Source organism: Saimiri boliviensis, chromosome 4 (genome assembly GCF_048565385.1).
Source record: "Saimiri boliviensis isolate mSaiBol1 chromosome 4, mSaiBol1.pri, whole genome shotgun sequence".
NCBI classification, from domain to species: domain Eukaryota; kingdom Metazoa; phylum Chordata; class Mammalia; order Primates; family Cebidae; genus Saimiri; species Saimiri boliviensis.
In genome coordinates this window covers 133,062,719-133,081,320 of record NC_133452.1, presented here as the reverse complement: position 1 = coordinate 133,081,320, position 18,602 = coordinate 133,062,719, and the positions used below count along the sequence as shown (strand labels likewise).

The following is an 18,602-nucleotide window of genomic DNA, read 5'->3' as shown; positions in this document are numbered from 1 at the left end:
GACTGCTCAACCCCTCTCTCCCTCCCCAATCCCACCCACTAGCCTTGACCTCTGGCCCCGCCCCCTGGATGGGTGGAGGAGAGGGAGGTGGGGGGGAGAAACTGAGGCGAAGGGTGTTTGCCTAAGGGTGGTGGCAGTGGTGTCTGTGGAAGGGGAGAACCGGGAGACACAACTGGGTGCCCCTCCAGGACCTCGGTGCAGGTCCCCACAGAAACTTCTTTTTTTTTTTTTTCCCCTTTTTTTAAAAGACAGGGTCTCACTTTGTTGCCCAGGCTGGAGTACAGTGTTTTATCACATGGCTCATTGCAACCTCTATCTACTGGGCTGAAGCAATCCTTCTGCCTCCGCCCTCTGAGTGGCTGGGAAAATTTTCAAGTAGCACTTGAAAATAAAAATAATTTTTTTTTTTTTTTTTGAGACGGAGTTTCGCTCTTGTTACCCAGGCTGGAGTGCAATGGCGCGATCTCGGCTCACCGCAACATCCGCCTCCTGGGTTCAAGCAATTCTCCTGCCTCAGCCTCCTGAGTAGCTGGGATTACAGGCACGTGCCACCATGCCCAGCTAGTTTTTTTGTATCTTTAGTAGAGAAGGGGTTTCACCATGTTGACCAGGATGGTCTCGATCTCTTGACCTCGTGATCCACCCGCCTCAGCCTCCCAAAGTGCTGGGATTACAGGCTTGAGCCACCGCGCCCGGCCAATTTTTTTTTTTTTTTTTTTTTTTTTTTTGAGACGGAGTTTCGCTCTTGTTACCCAGGCTGGAGTGCAATGGCGAGATCTCGGCTCACCGCAACCTCCGCCTCCTGGGTTCAGGCAATTCTCCTGCCTCAGCCTCCTGAGTAGCTTGGATTACAGGCACGCACCACCATGCCCAGCTAATTTTTTGTATTTTTAGTAGAGACGGGGTTTCACTATGTTGACCAGGATGGTCTCGATCTCTTGACCTCGCGATCCACCCGCCTCAGCCTCCCAAAGTGCTGGGATCACAGGCTTGAGCCACGGCACCTGGCCTAAAAATAATTTTTTTTATTTTTAGTAGAGAAGGGAGTCTTACTATGTTATCCAGGCTGGTCTTGAACTCCTGTTCTCAAGCGATGCTCCCGCCTCTGCCTCCCAAAGTGTCAGGATTGTGGGCCACCACACCCAACTTTAAACTCCCAACAGGCTCCCGGGCACTCTCTTAAGCTCTGTTCACCCCACCTGTCTGGTATCCCTCCTACACCTCCAGGTTCTTCAGGAACCCAGCTGCCTGACCCGCTCTCCAAAGACCTCTGGCACTGTCCTTTCACTGAGACCCAGTCACCCTCTCGGCTCCTCACATTTACTGAACGTGTGCGTGAGGCTATCCTTCAATGCATCAGTAGCCATAAGCATCCTGGCTAGCTGCTCCCTTATGCCCTCTCCCAGAACCCTAGGCATTCCCTTCCAGATACTGGCCAAACCCAGCCACCCCGAAGCCTGGATGCCCGGCACCATCTGCCCAGCCTGCCAAATTCCACCCCATCTTCAAGAGTAGACTGCCAGACAAGGCCTCTATGCGGTATCCCCGTCTTCCAGAATCAGACTCCGGAGTCTCCTCATCTAACAGACTGAGGAGTTGGCCCTTACTTCCCCTTCAAGAGACCAGGCTTTGGACTGACTGGGCCTGAGTTTCCCAACCTTCGTTCAAACAGCAGGATCAGACACCCGCTCCGGGCCCCCTCCACTGCAGAACCTTGCTCCCCTCTCGACCAAAACTCAGACATCTAATACCACAGTGGCTCCTAAAATACCTTCTCCCTCCCCCACCTCCCCGGCCCAGGCCTCTAGCCCTAGGCCCTGGGTGGGGAAAACCAAGGGATTGGGGTATAGAGAAAAAAAAAATATCTGACTTCAGGTTCAAAGAAGCCTGGGAGGGACTGGGGGAAGGGGGCAGGACAATGGCCTTGGCTGGACAATCCCGGTCCCCAGAGGGGGCAGCTCTAACCCTAAACAAGTGCTCAACCCTTGAATGGGCCTGGATGGCTCCCCTGGGGACTGCTTCCTGCTCCCCAACCCCCCAGTCCCCATCCCCTCACACAGAATCCCCTTCAGAGACACTAAAAGGAGCTCCAGCAACCCCCTTCTGCAATCCCCTCAAAGACTGAGCCTCAGACGGGCACCAAGGGCCCCCCACAGGGACCTAGGTATCTAGTTCCTCCTTCCTCTGGGGGACTCAGGCGTCCAGCCTCATCGTGCATTCCTCACCCAGCCCCCCAGATTGAGTGATGTGCTTCCTTTAGTGGGGCTGGCTGGCAGAAAGATGCAGAGGAGGTGGAGGGGTGAGGAAGGCTGCCCGAAGCTCCCCCTCAGGGTCTGTTTTTCTGGGTCTGGCCTGAGTAACCTGAGGCTCATGCTGCTGGCCTAGTGCTTGATTCTGTTTGCAAGAGAATAGCACCAAGGAATGCCTGTCTGTGAGTGTTGATGTTTGTCTGTCTGCTCCCAAAACGCTCGCAGTGGAGGGCCTGGGGTAAGTCTGGGGGCTCCTACAGCTTCGAAGGCCAGGTCCGCGCTGGGCACACTGACCTCTGTCCACTTAAGTAAGGCTTCCAGGCTCGGCCCTGCCTGGGCTTGACTGCTGGGGTCAGCGGCTCTGTCTGCCTTCTGAGGGGCTGGGTGTCCCGTGGCCAGCTGTCTTCATCTTGGTGGCATCTGTGAGTCTTTTGACCCTGTTATGCACCCATCTCCTGTCTGTAGACTTTTTGAGCCTAATTGCATGCGTGCATTTCAATACCTGCCATAGGTCTGCCTGAAGGTCTACAAGGCAGTGGGGCTGGAGCTGTGTTCATCTCTCAGCCTCTACTGCTCAAAAGGCAGGTAGCTTATGGGGCCTACGTGGGGGTGGGAGGAACAGGCTTCAGAACAGGAGGGGGCCCCTGCCCAGCCATCTCAACCCCCAGGACACAGCCATTCACGGCACCTTTGTCATGCATCTCTCTGCTGTCTGCCAAGAAGACAGTCTCCCAGAGGAGGGGGAGGAGCAGGCCTGGGATTTGGCTGGAATCTCCCCACCAGTTTCTCAGCTTGCCACCGTCCAGGTTCCCCAAAACCGCTCTCCCCAAGCCAGTCAAGAGTGTCCCTGCTGCCTATTTTCCTAGTGGCTCCTAAAACACCTTCCCCGATTTCCCCACTCAACACCACCCTCGTTTTTAAATTACAATTTGTACTGTAGGTGATGTGTTTCTGGCCTGGGCCATAGGCCTATTCCCGAGAGGGACGCAGACAAGGGCTGGGTGCCTGGGTCCCTGGCTGCCTTGTGGCTGGATATGAGCCTGGTCAGCCTCCTGCATGCCTGGAGTCCTAGCTGGCCCCCTGCTGGGGAGCTAAGGGCTGATCGCAGGTTGGGGTGTGTTCCTTCCTTCTCACTGTCCTGTTACGTCTGAAGGGTAGGAGGTTTCACTTCTGCTAAGGCCAGCTTTCTGAGGCCCTGACCAGTGCTGGGGGCCACCCCTGGGCCCGGAGGAGACTGGAAGTCAGGGCGATTCATCAGAACTGTTCCCATGACTCCCTGGGTCTTAGAAAGTCACCATAAACAGATACTTCACACACACACCTTTATTTTTTTCTGATTTTAAAAAAATTTTTGACATAGAGTGTCACTCTGTCACCCAGGCTGGAGTGCAGTGCCTTAATCTCGGCTCAGGCAACCTCTCCCTCCTGGGTTCAAGCAATTCTGTCTCAGCCTCCTGAGCAGCTGGGATTACAACCACGCGCCACCAAGCCCAGCTAATTTTTTTTTTTTTTTTTTTTTTTTTGAGACGGAGTTTCGCCCTTGTTACCCAGGCTGGAGTGCAATGGCGCAATCTTGGCTCACCGCAACCTCCGCCTCCTGGGCTCAGGCAATTCTCCTGCCTCAGCCTCCTGAGTAGCTGGGATTACAGGCATATGCCACCATGCCCAGCTAATTTTTTTGTATTTTTAGTAGAGACAGGGTTTCACCATGTTGACCGGGATGGTCTCGGTCTCTTGACCTTGTGATCCACCCGCCTCGGCCTCCCAAAGTGCTGGGATTACAGGCTTGAGCCACTGCGCCCGGCTCCAGCTAATTTTTTGTATTTTTAGTGGAGACGGGATTTCACCATGTTGGCCAGGCTGGTCTCGAACTCATGATCTGCCAGCCTCGGCCTCCCAAAGAGCTGGGATTACAGGCATGAGCCACCACACCCAACCACGCACAAGTTTATTATTGCAGGGCAATGTCAAGACTCGACCCAGATGAGGTACACCTCTCCCCACCAGGTGTGGCGGCCGGCATGGCTGGGTGGGGAGAATTGAAAGGAGCAGACTTGCTGCTGTCAGCTCAGCCTTCCTTCCCCTCACTCAGAGATGGGGTGCTGTTTGGTTGAAAAACCAGCTGAAAAAACTCAGTTGGGCCCAATGGAGACTTCTCGACCAGGTCTAGAAAACGACTTATTTTGACATCTGAGGCTTGTCTATCTGAAGGCAAAAGAAAGGGAAGAAATGGAGGACTGAGTGAGGGTTCAGGCTTGGCCCACCTTGGGAGATGATCCCCCTTAACACCAATTTAGACAGATTCCTTTGCTCACTGTGGACCAAATCCCCTCTTCTCAACAATGGACCCTCTGATCTCCCCCATGAGATGTGCAAAGTGAGGTCGTCTTTTTTTTTTTTTTTTTTTAAATTAAGACAGGGTTTCACCATGTTGGCCAGGTTGGTCTTGAACTCCTGACCTCAGGTGATCCACCCACCTTGGCCTCCCAAAGTGCAGAGATTATAGGCGTGAGCCACTGCGCCCGGCCCTGAGGTCGTCTTATCCCAAAGACACGCTTACCTCAAACAGAGGAATCAGCTCTCTGGTTGTAGCCTGCAGGGAGTCAAAAGTGAGAGCAAGAGATGGGTGAGCTGGGAAAAGCTGGGAACAAACTAGGAGGCCAAGGATCATGTTCTAAGTCCTGGCTCTGATTCCCTGGCTAATGGCACCTCCCCCTTCTGTGCCTCAGTTTCCTTACGTAGTAAAGAGGATTTGAACTAAATTAACTTTAAATTTCCTTCCAACTCAGACAAAAATTGTTGCCCCCTCGCCTATGCCCTCCCATCTACCCAGCCCACTTACTCGACATGGGAATGTAGAAGTCTCTCTGGACACCTGTGAAGATAAATAGGGGTGGGAGAGGTGGGAGAGCTGTTCGATGAGATTTTGGCACAGACCTCCCTGTACCCACCACCTACCTCCAAGCAGCCTTCCTGGGAAATCTCAGAAGTTTCCCCCTGAAGTTTGATCAAGAGATACAGGAGAGCCGGGCGCGGTGGCTCAAGCCTGTAATCCCAGCACTTTGGGAGGCCGAGGCGGGTGGATCACGAGCTCGAGAGATCGAGACCATCCTGGTCAACATGGTGAAACCCCGTCTCTACTAAAAGTGCAAAAAATTAGCTGGGCATGGTGGCACATGCCTGTAATCCCAGCTACTCAGGAGGCTGAGGCAGGAGAATTGCCTGAGCCCAGGAGGCGGAGGTTGCGGTGAGCCGAGATCGCGCCATTGCACTCCAGCCTGGGTAACAAGGGCGAAACTCCATCTAAAAAAAAAAAAGAAAGAAAGAAAGAGATACAGGAGGCCAGGCTGGGAGTGGTGGCTCATGCCTATAATCCTAGCACTTTGGAGGCTGAGGTAGGCAGATCACTTGAGGTCAGGAGTTTGAGACCAGCCTGGCCAACATGGTGAAACCCCAACTCTACTAAAAATACAAAAAAATAGTTGTATTTTTTTGCATGTGGTGGTGCATGCCTGTAATCCTAACTATGCAGGAGGCTGAGGCACAAGAATCACTTGAACCCGGGCAGCACAGGTTGCAGTGAGCTGAGATCGAGCCACTGCACTCCAGTCTGGGCAACAGAACAAGACTCTACCAAAAAAAAAAAAAAAAAAATGCTGGCTGGTCTCAGTGGCTCACACCTGTAACCCCAGCACTTGGGGAGACCAAGGCAGATGGATCATGAGGTCAGGAGATCGAGACCATCCTGGCCAACATGGTGAAACCCTGTCTCTAAAAAAAAAATAAAAAGAAAAATTAAAAAAAAAAAAAAAAAGAGATAGGAGGGGTTTGGGAGCCTGGTTTTGATTTGGTTTTCATTGCTTCGTTGTTTATAAGAAACATACTTCAGGGCCGGGTGCCACCGGGGGCTCACGCCTGTAATCCTAGCACTTTGGGAGGCCAAGGTGGGTGGATCACCTGAGGTCAGGAGTTCAAGACCAGCCTGGCCATCATGGTGAAACCCCATCTTTAAAAAAAAAAAAGGCCGGGCGTGGTGGCGCAAGCCTGTAATCCCAGCACTTTGGGAGGCCGAGGCAGGTGGATCACAAGGTCGAAAGATCGAGACCATCCTGGTCAACATGGTGAAACTCCGTCTCTACTAAAAATACAAAAAATTAGCTGGGCATGGTGGCGCGTGCCTATAATCCCAGCTACTCAGGAGGTTGAGGCTGGAGAATTGCCTGAACCCAGGAGGCGGAGGTTGCGGTGAGCCGAGATGGCGCCATTGCGCTCCAGCCTGGGTAACAAGAGCGAAACTCCGTCTCAAAAAAAAAAAAAAAGAAACATACTTCAGGCTGAGCATGGTGGCTGTAATTCCTGTAAAGTAATATAATCCTAGCACTTTGGGAGGCTGAGGGGGGTGGATCATGAGGTCGGGAGTTCGAGATGAGCCTGGCCACCATGGTGAAACCCCATCTCTACTAAAAATACAAAAATTGGTCAGCCATCTCGTGTGACATTCATGTAAAAAAAAAAATAAAGAAAGAAAAAGAAAAAAGAAAAAAAATACAAAAATTATCCAGGCATGGTGGCGGGTGCCTGTAATCTTAGCTACTCGGGAGGCTGAGGCAGGAGAATCACCTGAACCCAGGACGGGGAGGTTGCAGTGAGGCGAGATCATGCCATTGCACTCCAGCCTGGGTGACAGAGTGAGGCTGTGTCTCAAAAAAAAAGAAAAAAGAAAATAAAAGAAACATATTTCAGGAGGCAAAACTTCTCATGGGTAAGATGGGGGAGGAAGGAGACGGAGAGAGAGAGACAAAGACAAAGATGAAGAGAATGTGTGTATACATTGGGAGGAGGCAACCCAGGTCAGCTAGAGAGGAAACAGGACCACTAACCCACTCCCTTCTCTGTTCATATTCCCTAGGCTGCTCTTCTTTTTTTTGAGACGGCGTTTCGCTCGTTACCCAGGCTGGAGTGCAATGGCGCAATCTCGGCTCACCGCAACCTCCGCCTCCTGGGTTCAGGCAATTCTCCTGCCTCAACCTCCTGAGTAGCTGGCATTACAGGCATGCGCCACCATGCCCAGCTCATGTTTTGTATTTTTAGTAGAGACGGGGTTTCACCATGTTGACCAGGATAGTCTCGATCTCTTGACCTCGTGATCCACCCGCCTCGGCCTCCCAAAGTACTGGGATTACAGGCGTGAGCCACCGTGCCCGGCTTACGCTGCTCTTCTTGAAATTTCTTTTCTGGAACCTCAGTCTCCCAGAGAGAGAGATGTCCAATAATGTTTAAGGTTGCTTCCAGCTCTAATATACAGAGCATACCTGCTGTCCTGCCCTTTCTCCACTTCTTCCAGAGGAAGGCACCGGCAGCTCCCACAGCAACCACTGCAGAAGCCAGGAGCCCACAGAAGATCCAGACTGGGGGGTGTTTTGTGTGGGGAGGCTCTGAAAGGCAAGAGGGTATGTGGGTCTCTGTCAGACCAGCTGTGCTCCCTACCTTTGTTGCATGCCTCTGAACCCCAGCTGCTCATCTAAGCTTACACAGAGGCTCAGCATCAGTCTGGCATATCACCAGACAGGAGAGCCTATGCTCATATCAAAGGGATGGCAGCAGACTGCTGGCTCTGAGCAGCACCATACCCCCAGGGGCAAGTGTCTTAGGGCCCCAGGGACTTGGGGGCTGGGGCAGCCCATCCCTCCGCTAAGTTAGCTGAACACTGGAGGACAGAAGTCAAAGGCCTAGCATGTTGGGACGGGCTCCTCTCCAGGGTCTTTGCAGAGAGTCCCATGCACCAAGGGGACTGGTGGGACAGGGAAAAGTGGCAAAGGAGACCTCAAGACCTCCTAGACAAACTGGCTGCCTGTGGTCTTATCAAGCTGCCGTACATCCTCCACACCAGGGTCGGGGCCACCATTAGGCACCATTCCACTGTGTTCCACGGTGACTGTAGGTGATGCCCCACCCTGAGAGCCCTTGGGTGCTCAGCCCTGGGTCAGAACTTGAACACCAAGTGGAAAAAGGGCTGACCAATCACGTGAGAGAGATGGAAAATGCAGTGGCTTGGACGGTCAGCGACAGAACTGCGTTCATTTAGGATGTGGGTATTGAAATGGAGTTTTGAAGCCTGCACTCTGTCCCTCCCACAGCGCCCTCAGCTCCTCCACCTTCCCCACACTGACCAGTCCGCACCTATCACACCTATGGTGGGCCACGGTCCCACCCCAGCTTCCAGGTACTTCCGGAGAGGGTAGATGCAGCTCTGGGCTAGGAAGGATTGCTCCCTTCCCTTCTCCCTTTCTGCAGCTCTGCTTGGTTCTGGTTGGCTTCTGCTGGCGTTGAAAGACTCAAGTGTGCTAAGAAGGAAGTCCTGGCCATCATAGTTGTAGTGCCATTGTCCCCAGCTGCTCTGGTTCCCCAACAACTCACAGACCACTGTGGTCTGGAGGGTGTGTGACTCTGAAAAGCCAAAATCCCAAAACTCCAAAGTTACAAGACAGTAAAACAGTGGCTCTCTCCACCTCCACTCCTACCTCCTCCCAAAATGCCTGAAATTCCCTTCTCCAACTGATAAACCCTCACTCATTCTCTAAGACATATCTTCTCTGTCACGTACATCCCCACCAAAGTCACGCTGCACCCACCCTCCCTCCCCTGCAGCAAACAGCTCCCTCCCATGTACCCAGCACGCACTCTTCAGCCACAGTTCCTCCTTCCATATCCACCCACCCACCCTCCTGAAGGCCCAGCACAGACAGCACTGTGTTTCCATCCCTGATCTAAATGCCAGCCACGGGCTAGATGCCCATGGCAAATGTAATTGAACCTCTCCAAGCCTTGCTTTCTTTCCTCATCTGGCAACTGGAGATAATCATAGTCTCAGGCTGGGCACGGTGGCTCACGCCTGTAATCCCAGCACTTTGGGAGGCCGAGGCGGGTGGATCACGAGGTCAAGAGATCGAGACCATCCTGGTTAACATGGTGAAACCCCGTCTCTACTAAAAATACAAAATAAATTAGCTGGGCATGGTGGCGCAGCCTGTAGTCCCAGCTACTTGGGAGGCTGAGGCAGGAGAATTGCCTGAACCCAGGAGGCGGAGGTTGCGGTGAGCTGAGATCAAACCATTGCACTCCAGACTCCAGCCTGGGTGACAAGAGCGAAACTCCGTCTCAAAAAAAAAAAAAAAAAAAAAAAATCATAGTCTCTACCAGATGAGTAAAGATTATATGAGATTATCCTTGCCAGCTAAGTTAATGTAGGACGTACCAATAAGAATTCAAGGGCTGGGCACAGTGGCTCACGCCTGTAATCCCAGCACTTTGGGAGGCCAAGGCAGGTGGATCACAAGGTCAAGAGATCAAGACAATCCTGCCCAATATGGTGAAACCCTGTCTCTACTAAAAATATAAAAATTAGCTGGGCATGGTGGCACATGGCTGTAGTCCCAGCTACTTGGGAGGCTGAGGCAGGAGAATTGCTTTAACCTGGGAGGTAGAGGTTGCAGTGAGCCAAGATCATGCCATTGCACTCCAACCTGGCAACAAAGTGAAACTCCATCTCAAAAAAAAAAAAAGTAGCTGCTATTGTAAGGTATGTTATTGGTAACAGCAAAATAAACAGCACTTATTAGGCTCAAATGTTTGCTAGATGAAAAGAAAATAGAAATACATTTTGCTCAGGTCACCAGGGTTCTTATTAACTACTGGTGGTGGCAGCAGGTGAATGTCAGAAAAAGGCCAGTTTTTCCCATTTCCTGGATTTGAGAAAATTGGGTAAGATTTTTTTCACTTGTCTGGGTGTGGTGGCTCAGGCCTGTAATCTCAGCACTTCGGGAGGCTGAGGTGGGAGGATCATGAGGTCAGGAGTTTGAGATCAGCCTGGTCAACATGGTGAAGCTCCGTCTCTACTAAAAATCTAAAAATTACCCAGGCATGGTGGTGGGTGCCTGTAATCCCAGCTACTGGGGAGGCTGAGGCAGGTGAATCGCTTGAACCTGGGAGGTGGAGGTTGCAGTGGGCAGAGGTTGTAGTGAGCCAAGATCATGCCACTGCACTCCAGCCTGGGAAACAAGAGCAAAACTCCATCTCAGAAAGAAAAAAAAAAAAATTTTTTTTTTTTTTTTTAACCTGAAGGGAGGGCTTGGGAGTTTGACAGTGACTTGTATCTTAGAGACCTATTCCTTGACTGGGGGAAAGGGTGAGAGAGGCTTATACTTCTGTCCTACCCTTGCTAATACCTAAGACCCAGTCCTTTGGTACCACTGGTTACATAAAACATGGTTTGAGTCAGGGATGAATTCCCCCAGGCAGGAGGAGATGGCATCAGGACCTCAGGGAAGCAGGGTGGTATCCAGAGTGCCTAGCACAGTGCCGGCGCAGAGCTGAATGCATCTTAGCTGAACAATAACGAATGCAGCTGCACATCTTCAGGCCTACACTGAGCTCTTCTCTCTTTCCTGCCTCCTCCTGAGCCCCCAAGCCCACCTTGGCTCTGGTTGTTGTGTGCCATGATGCTCCTCAGGATGGTGACAAGGTGCTGGGCTCTGGCCTTCAGTCTGAGAACCAGCTTTTCCCAAGCTCTTGGGTCCCTGGCCTGAGCCCAGGATGTGTGGGGCTCTGCCCACCTGCCCTCCTTGCAGCACCATAAGAAAAGCTGGTCATCCAGATAGCCTGAGACTTCAAAAGGGCTTTGCCCAGGGCTGGGCTGGGAAAGAGCAATGAAGTCGTAGCGCAGAGAGTGCGTTGCTGAAGAAAAGAGAATGATGGGAAAGGGTTATTCTCCAACAAGAGTCTTGCCTAGGAGATACTAGACAAGGTGCCCATGTGGTGAGGCTGTGTGACCGTTTTTGAGGGCACCAAAGGAGTGGGTAAGGGGAATGCAGACTCAACAATGGGAAGAGCAAGAGCACCTCCTGTTTCCCTGCAGGGCCCCATCTAGGCCTCATCTTACTGTTTTAAATAGTAACGACTCCCATATCTCTACATCCCTGCTCTTCACATTGGTGTTTCCAACTACCTATTGGCCATCTGTACCTAGGGTTCCCTATGGCCTCAAATCTGACACATCCCAAACAGCATTTCCTCTTGGCCCTGGCCATGGAACAAACTGCTTCTCATCCTGTACTTTTGGTGGGTGGCATCCTCCTCTCACTTGACTGCTTACTAAAGCCAGAAGTGGGTTGAGGTGTGGGCAACTACCTGATGTCATGTGCTCTCCTGGTCCAATAGCATGAAGCTATCTGAGAGGTCGTGGAACAAAAAAGCTCATGAACCAAATTTAAATGCTCAGTTCTGAGAATCAGGAGGCAAGTGCTGGGGTAGGTCAACACACGGGAGAGAGTGAGCCACCACATCTGGCCTATTTTTATTTTTTTGAGACAGGGTCTGGCTTTATCACCCAGGCTAGAGTGTAGCAGCAAGATCTCGCATCACTGTAACCTCCACTTCCTGATCTCAAGCAATCTCCCACCTCTGCGACTGAGTAGCTGAGACTACAGATGTGTGCTACCCTACCTGACTAATTTATATATTTTTTGTAGAGATGGGGTTTTATCATGTTTTCCAAGCTGGTCTCAAACTCCTGGGCTCAGGCGATCCACCCACTTCAGCCTCTCAAAGTATTAGGATTACAAGGGTGAGACAGTGTGCCCAGACTATTTTTTTGTTTTTTAAAAATAGGATCCTTGGCCAGGCACTTGGCTTATGCCTGTAATCTCAGCACTTTTGGAGGTCCAGGCGAGTGGATCACTTGAAGTCAGGAGTTTGAGACCAGTCTGGCCAACATGGTGAAACCCCATCTCTACTAAAAATGCAAATATTATGCCAGGCGCAGTGGTTCACGCCTGTGTAATCCTAGAACTCTGGGAGGCCAAGGCGGGTGGATCACTTGAGGTCAGGAGTTCAAGACCAGCCTGGCTAACATGGTGAAACTCTGTCTCTAATAAAAATTCAAAAATTAGGGCTGGGCACAGTGGCTCACACCTGCAATCTCAGCACTTTGGGAAGCCAGAAGCAGAGGCGGGTGGATCATGGGTCAGGTGTTTTGAGACCAGCCTGGCCAACATTGTGAAACTCCATATCTGTTTAAGAATATAAAAATTAGCACCGGGCGCGGTGGCTCAAGCCTGTAATCCCAGCACTTTGGGAGGCCGAGGCGGGTGGATCACGAGGTCAAAAGATCAAGACCAAAAATTAGCTAGGTCTGGTGGTACATGCCTGTAATCCCAGCTACTCGGGAGTCTGAGGCAGGAGAATCGCTTGAACCCAGAAGGCAGAGGTTACAGTGAGCCGAGATCACGCCACTGTACTCCAGCCTGGGCGACAGAACAACACTCCATCCCAAAAAAATAAAAAAATAAAAAAAATTAGCTGGGTGTGGTGGTGGGTGCTTGTAATCCCTGTTGCTCGGGAAGCTGAGGCAGGAGAATCACTTGAACTGGGGAGGCAGAGGTTGCAGTAACTCCACCTGGGCAAAAGTGAAACTCCATTTAAAAAAAAAAAAAAAAAAAAAGATGGGCTGGGCATGGTGGCTCAAACCTGTAATAACAGCACTTTGGGAGGCAGAGGCGGGCGGAACATGAGGTCAGGAGATGGACTCCATCCTGGCCAACATGGTGATACCCCATCTCTAAAAATATGTTTTCCAGGCTGGAATGCAGAGCATGATCATAGCTCACTGCAGCCTGGGACTTCTGGGATCAAGTAATCTTCTCACCTTAGCTTCCTTAGTAGCAGGAACTACAGGGACATTCTACCGTACCTAGCTCAAGAATATGTATTTTTTGGCTGGACACGGTGGCTCACGTCTATAATCCTAGCACTTTGGGAAGCTGAGGCAGGGGGATCAAGAGGTCAGGAGATCCAGACCATCCTGGCTAACAGGGTGTAACCCCATCTCTATTAAAAATACAAGAAATTAGTTGGTCATGGTGGCACATGCCTGTAATCCCAGCTACTTGGGAGGCCGAGGCAGGAGAATTGCTTGAACCTGGGAGGCAGAGGTTGCAGTGAGCTGAGCATGCCACTGCACTCCAGCCTGGGCAATAGAGACTCCATCTTAAAATAATAATAATATTCTTGAGATACATGTGATGTAAGATGAGTATTTGTTGCTAAGATCTCTCAGTTAAGCTGTGCAGTAGGTCTGTAGGTCTGTGCTGTCCTATATAATAGCCATTAGCCACATGTAGCAACTGAGCATGTGAAATGTGGCTAGTCCAAATTCAAATGTGCTCCTAAGAGCAAGACACACATGAGATTTTAAAGAAATCCCAGCTACCCGCTATTCCCAGTGAGCCAAGATCGCACCACTGCACTACAACCTGGGTGACAGAGCAAGACTCTCTCTCTCTTGCTTTTTTTTTTTTTTTTTTTTTTTTTGAGACGGAGTTTCGCTCTTGTTACCCAGGCTGGAGTGCAATGGCGCGATCTCGGCTCACCGCAACCTCCGCCTCCTGGGTTCAGGCAATTCTCCTGCCTCAGCCTCCTGAGTAGCTGGGATTACAGGCATGTGCCACCATGCCCAGCTAATTTTTTGTATTTTTAGTAGAGATGGGGTTTCACCATGTTGACCAGGATGGTCTCGATCTCTCGACCTCGTGATCCACCCGTCTCGGCTTCCCAAAGTGCTGGGATTACAAGCTTGAGCCACCGCGCCCGGCCGCTTTTTTTTTTTTTTAACCTAAAAAAAAAAATTTTTTTTTTTAAAGACGGGGTTTTGCCATGTTGGTCAGGCTGGTCTTGAACTCCGAACCTCAGGTGATCTGCCTGCCTTGGCCTCCAAAGTGCTTGGATTACAGGCGTGAGCCACCATGCCTGGCGCAAGACTGTTTCAAAAAAAAAAAAATATATATATATATATACACACACACACACACACACACACACACCCATGTATACACACACATACATAAATTAGCTGGGTGTGGTGGAGGGCGCCTATAGTCCCAGCTACTCGGTCAGGAGGCTGAAGCAGGAGAATTGATTGAACCCAGGAGGCAGAGGTTGCAGCTATCTAAAAAAAAAAAAAGGCTAGGCCGGGCGCAGTGGCTCAAGCCTGTAATCCCAGCACTCTGGGAGGCCGAGGCGGGTGGATCACGAGGTCAAGAGATCGAGATCATCCTGGTCAACATGGTGAAACCCTGTCTCTACTAAAAATACAAAATATTAGCTGGGCATGGTGGCACGTGCCTGTAATCCCAGCTACTCAGGAGGCTGAGGCAGGAGAATTGCCTGAACCCAGGAGGCGGAGGTTGAGGTGAGCTGAGATAGCACCATTGCACTCCAGCCTGGGTAACAAGAGTGAAACTCCGTCTCAAAAAAAAAAAAAAAAAAAAAAAAAAAGGCTAGCCACCATGCCCGGCTAATTTTTTTGCACTTTTAGTAGACACAGGGTTTCACCATATCGGCCAGGCTCCTGACCTTGTGATCCGCCCACCTTGACCTTCCACAGTGTTGGGATTACAGTATTACAGGATTACAGGCATGAGCCATCACGCCCAGCCTATTTTTGTTGTTTTGTTTTATTAGAGACAGGGTCTTACTATGTTGCCCAGGCTGGAGTGCAGTGGCTATTCACAGGTCCGATCCCACTACTCATCAGCACGGGAGTTTTGACCTGCTCTGTTTCCAACTTGGGCCGGTTCACCCCTCCTTAGCAACCTGGTGGTCCTGCGCTCCCGGAAGATCACCATATTGATGCTGAACTTAAGTGCGGACACCCGATCGCATAGTGCACTACAGCCCAGAACTCCTGGGCTCAAGCGATCCTCCAGCCTCAGCCTTCCAAGTAGCTGGGACTACAGGCACGCGACACCGCGCCCGGCACAAATCTGTATTTTTAACAATCACCTCAGATGATTCTTTTGAGAAATACTACCGTGGACAAGGTTTTAACTCTGAGCCTCACATTCCTCATATGTGAGAAAATTACACCAATCTTAGATGATTAGTGGTCATACCAAAAAACACAGCTGGCAGTTATGTTAAAATGTATTTTTAGCCGGGCGCGGTGGCTCAAGCCTGTAATCCTAGCACTCTGGGAGGCTGAGGCGGGTGGATCACGAGGTCAAGAGATAGAGACCATCCTGGTCAACATGGTGAAACCCCGTCTATACTAAAAATACAAAAAACTAGCTGAGCGTGGTGGCGCGTGCCCGTAATCCCAGCTACTTAGGAGGCTGAGGCAGGAGAATTGCCTGAGCCCAGGAGGCGGAGGTTGCAGTGAGCCGAGATCGCGCCATTGCACTCCAGCCTGGGTAACAAGAGCGAAACTCCGTCTCAAAAAAAAAAAGTATTTTTAACTGCCGGGCGCAGTTAAAAACAGCAATAAGTCGGGAGATAAAAGCCGCTAAAAAAAAAAAAAAAAAAAAACAAAAAACAGCGATAAGGGGAAACCCCATCTCTACTAAAAGATACAAAAATTAGTTGGGCGTGGTAGTGCACTCCTGTAATCCCAGCTACTCAGGAGGTTGACAGGAGAATCACTTGAACCCGGGAGGGGGAGGTTGTAGTGAGCCAAGATTGTGCCATTGCACTCCAGCCTGGGCAACAGAGATTTCGTCTCTAAATACACACACACACACACACACACACACACACACACACACACACAGAGCTATCATTGGTTCTTTTTCTTTCTTTTTTTTTGTTTTTGAGACTGAGTTTCACTCTTGTTCTATTGTTGCCCAGGCATGAACTTGGCTGACCATAACCTCCGCCTCTGGGGTTCAAGTGATTCTCCTGCCTCAGCTTCCCAAGTAGCTGGGATTACAGGCATGCGCCACCACGCCTGGCTAATTTTGTATTTTTTTGTAGAGACGGGGTTTCTCTGTGTTGGTCAGGCTGATCTTGAACTCCCAACCTCAGGTGATCCAACAGACTAGGCCTCCCAAAGTGCTGGGATTATAGGTGTGAGCCACCACGCCCGGCTTCTCGTTTTTTTTTTTTTTTTGTTTGTTTGTTTTGTTTTTCAGAAAGAGTCTCACTCTGTCACCCAGGTTGGAGGGCAGTGGCACAATCATGAGGCCACTGCAACCTCTGCCTCACAGGCTCAAGCGATCCTCCCACCTCAGTCTCCAGGCTGGGACTACAGGCATGCGCCACCAAGCCTGGCTAATTTTTTTTGTATTTTCTGTATTGACGGGTTTTCACCATATTGCCCAGGCTGGTCTCAAACTCCAGAGCGCAAGCAATCCGCCCACCTTGGCCTCCCAAAGTCCTGGGATTACCGGCCAAGTTTACGGTTAAGTGGGAGACATGGGAGAATTGCTTACCAGAGGCAACCAGTTTCAGAGGAAGCCCTACCCCCTACTCCTGACCTTATCTCACAACCTCCATCGTCCCAGACCTCCCTGGGCTCCAGAAAGCTCTCCCAAGGGGCCTCATAAAGGCCACAGTTTGGGGAAAGTGATGGCTCAGAGGAAGGGGAGAGGTGCTACATAATTAAGTCCCCACAAGACTCAGCAGCCGCGTGAGGCAACGTCAGGCCTACAGTGGTGGTGGTGGCACCCGGCCTCAGTTTCCCTCGAGGGCGGGACTCTCTCTGAAAGGCGCAGGGGCGGGGGACAGGGGACGGGGGTCAGGCCTCGTGGGGGAGGGGCACACTTAGCAGCTATGGAGGGCGGAGCAGAGCCCTGCACTCACTGGTCTGACTTCCGGAACAAGCCGCTTCCAGCAAGCACAGCAGTAGGACGAAGGTGTGCAAGAGAGTGGGCCACCGCGGGTAGCGTTTCTCGCTGAGCTGCAGCTCCGCAGCAACCAGTCCCGCAGACATCACAGGCCGAGCTCACACCCGGCGAAGTCCTGCCCTGCTCCAAGCGGCGCGTATGGGGAGGCTCCCATTGGGCCGAAGCTGCTACGGAGGCGGGACTTTGCCTTTTCCTTGAACTCCATTGGGTTAAGCCCAATCCGAGACAGGGGTCTGTCCTCTGCAAGGGGAGGGGTGATTGGCTCACCCATACTTAGAATCTGGCCTTTGGGGCCCAGCGCGCTGGCTTATCGCTTGTAATGCCAGCACTTTCAGAGGCCGAGGGTGGGCCGAGGTTAGGAGTTCAAGATCAGCCTGCTCAACATGGCGAAACCCCATCGCTACTAAAAACACAAAACTTAGCCGGTCGTAGTGACAGGAGACTGTGATCCCAGCTACTTTGGAGGCTGAGGCAGGAGAATTGCTTGAACCTGGGAGGCGGAGGTTGCAGTCAGATGAGACCTTGCCACTGCACTCCAGCCTGAGCGACAGAATGAGACTCTGTCTTGGGGGGGAAGAAAAGAATCTGGGGTTTGGCCGGGCTCGGTAATCCCAGCACTTCGGAATGCCGAGGTGGGCGGATCACCTGAGGTCAAGAGTTGGAGACCAGCCTGTCCGACTTGGTGAAACCCCGTCTCTACTAAAAATACAAAAATTATCTGGGCATGGTGGTGCGTGCCTGTAATCCCAGCTACTCGGGAGGCTGAGGCAAGAGAATCACTTGAATCCGGGAGGTAGAGATTGCAGTGAGCTGAGATTGCGCCATTGCACTCCAGCCTTGGCAACAGGGAAGACTGTATCCCCTTCCACCTCCCCCCCACCAAAAAAAAAGAAAAGAGAAAAAAAAAGAGGCCGGGTACGGTGGCTCACGTCTTTAATCCCGTGTAATCCCAGCATTTTGGGAGGCTGAGGCAGGCAGATCACGAGCTCAGGAGATCCAGACCATCCTGGCCAACGTGGTAAAACCCCAACTCTACTAAAAAGACAAAAATTGGCCGGGCACGGTGGCTCAAGCCTGTAATCCCAGCACTTTGGGAGTCTGAGCCGGGTGGATCACCAGGTCAAGAGATCGAGATCATCCTGGTCAACATGGTGAAACCCCATCTCTACTAAAAATACAAAAAATTAGCTGGGCATGGTGGCGCATGCCTGTAATCCCAGCTACTCAGGAGGTTGAGGCAGGAGAATTGCCTGAACCCAGGAGGCAGAGGTTGCAGTGAGCCGAGATCGTGCCATTGCACTCCAGCCTGGGTAACAAGAGCAGAACTCTGTCTCCAAAAAAAAAAAAAAAAAAAAAGTAGGGGGGCCGGGCGCGGTGGCTCAAGCCTGTAATCCCAGCACTTTGGGAGGCCGAGGTGGGCAGATCACGAGGTCAAGAGATCAAGACCATCCTGGTCAACATGGTGAAACCCCCTCTCTACTAAAAATACAAAAAACTAGCTGGGCATGGTGGCGCGTGCCTGTGATCCCGGCTACTCAGGAGGCTGAGGCAGGAGAATTGCCTGAATCCGGGAGGCGGAGGTTGCGGTGAGCCGAGATCGCGCCATTACACTCCAGCCTGGGTAACAAGAGCGAAACTCCGTCTCAAAAAAAAAGTAAAAAAAAAAAAAAAAAAAAAG

General features: G+C 51.3%; 1 protein-coding gene across 3 annotated transcripts; it reads right to left on the bottom strand.

The window, feature by feature from the left end:
* Positions 1-3,554: 3,554 nt before the first annotated feature.
* LOC104650361 (hereditary hemochromatosis protein homolog) lies at positions 3,555-17,063 on the bottom strand. 3 transcript variants are annotated; one of them, XM_039464990.2, is made up of 7 exons: positions 16,881-17,063; positions 10,722-10,982; positions 8,430-8,696; positions 7,562-7,684; positions 5,092-5,124; positions 4,810-4,842; positions 3,555-4,454 (listed from the first exon to the last, which is right to left on the bottom strand). In XM_039464990.2, the coding sequence occupies exons 1-6, from the start codon at positions 17,008-17,010 to the stop codon at positions 4,811-4,813; spliced, it is 846 nt and encodes a 281-aa protein (XP_039320924.2). In that variant the 5' UTR covers positions 17,011-17,063; the 3' UTR covers positions 3,555-4,454; position 4,810. The 3 variants fall into 3 exon arrangements, with proteins under 3 accessions (XP_039320924.2, XP_039320929.2, XP_074254402.1); XM_039464995.2 differs by having other exon boundaries at positions 3,555-4,450; XM_074398301.1 differs by lacking the exons at positions 3,555-4,454; positions 4,810-4,842; positions 5,092-5,124 and having other exon boundaries at positions 6,560-7,684.
* Positions 17,064-18,602: the final 1,539 nt, after the last annotated feature.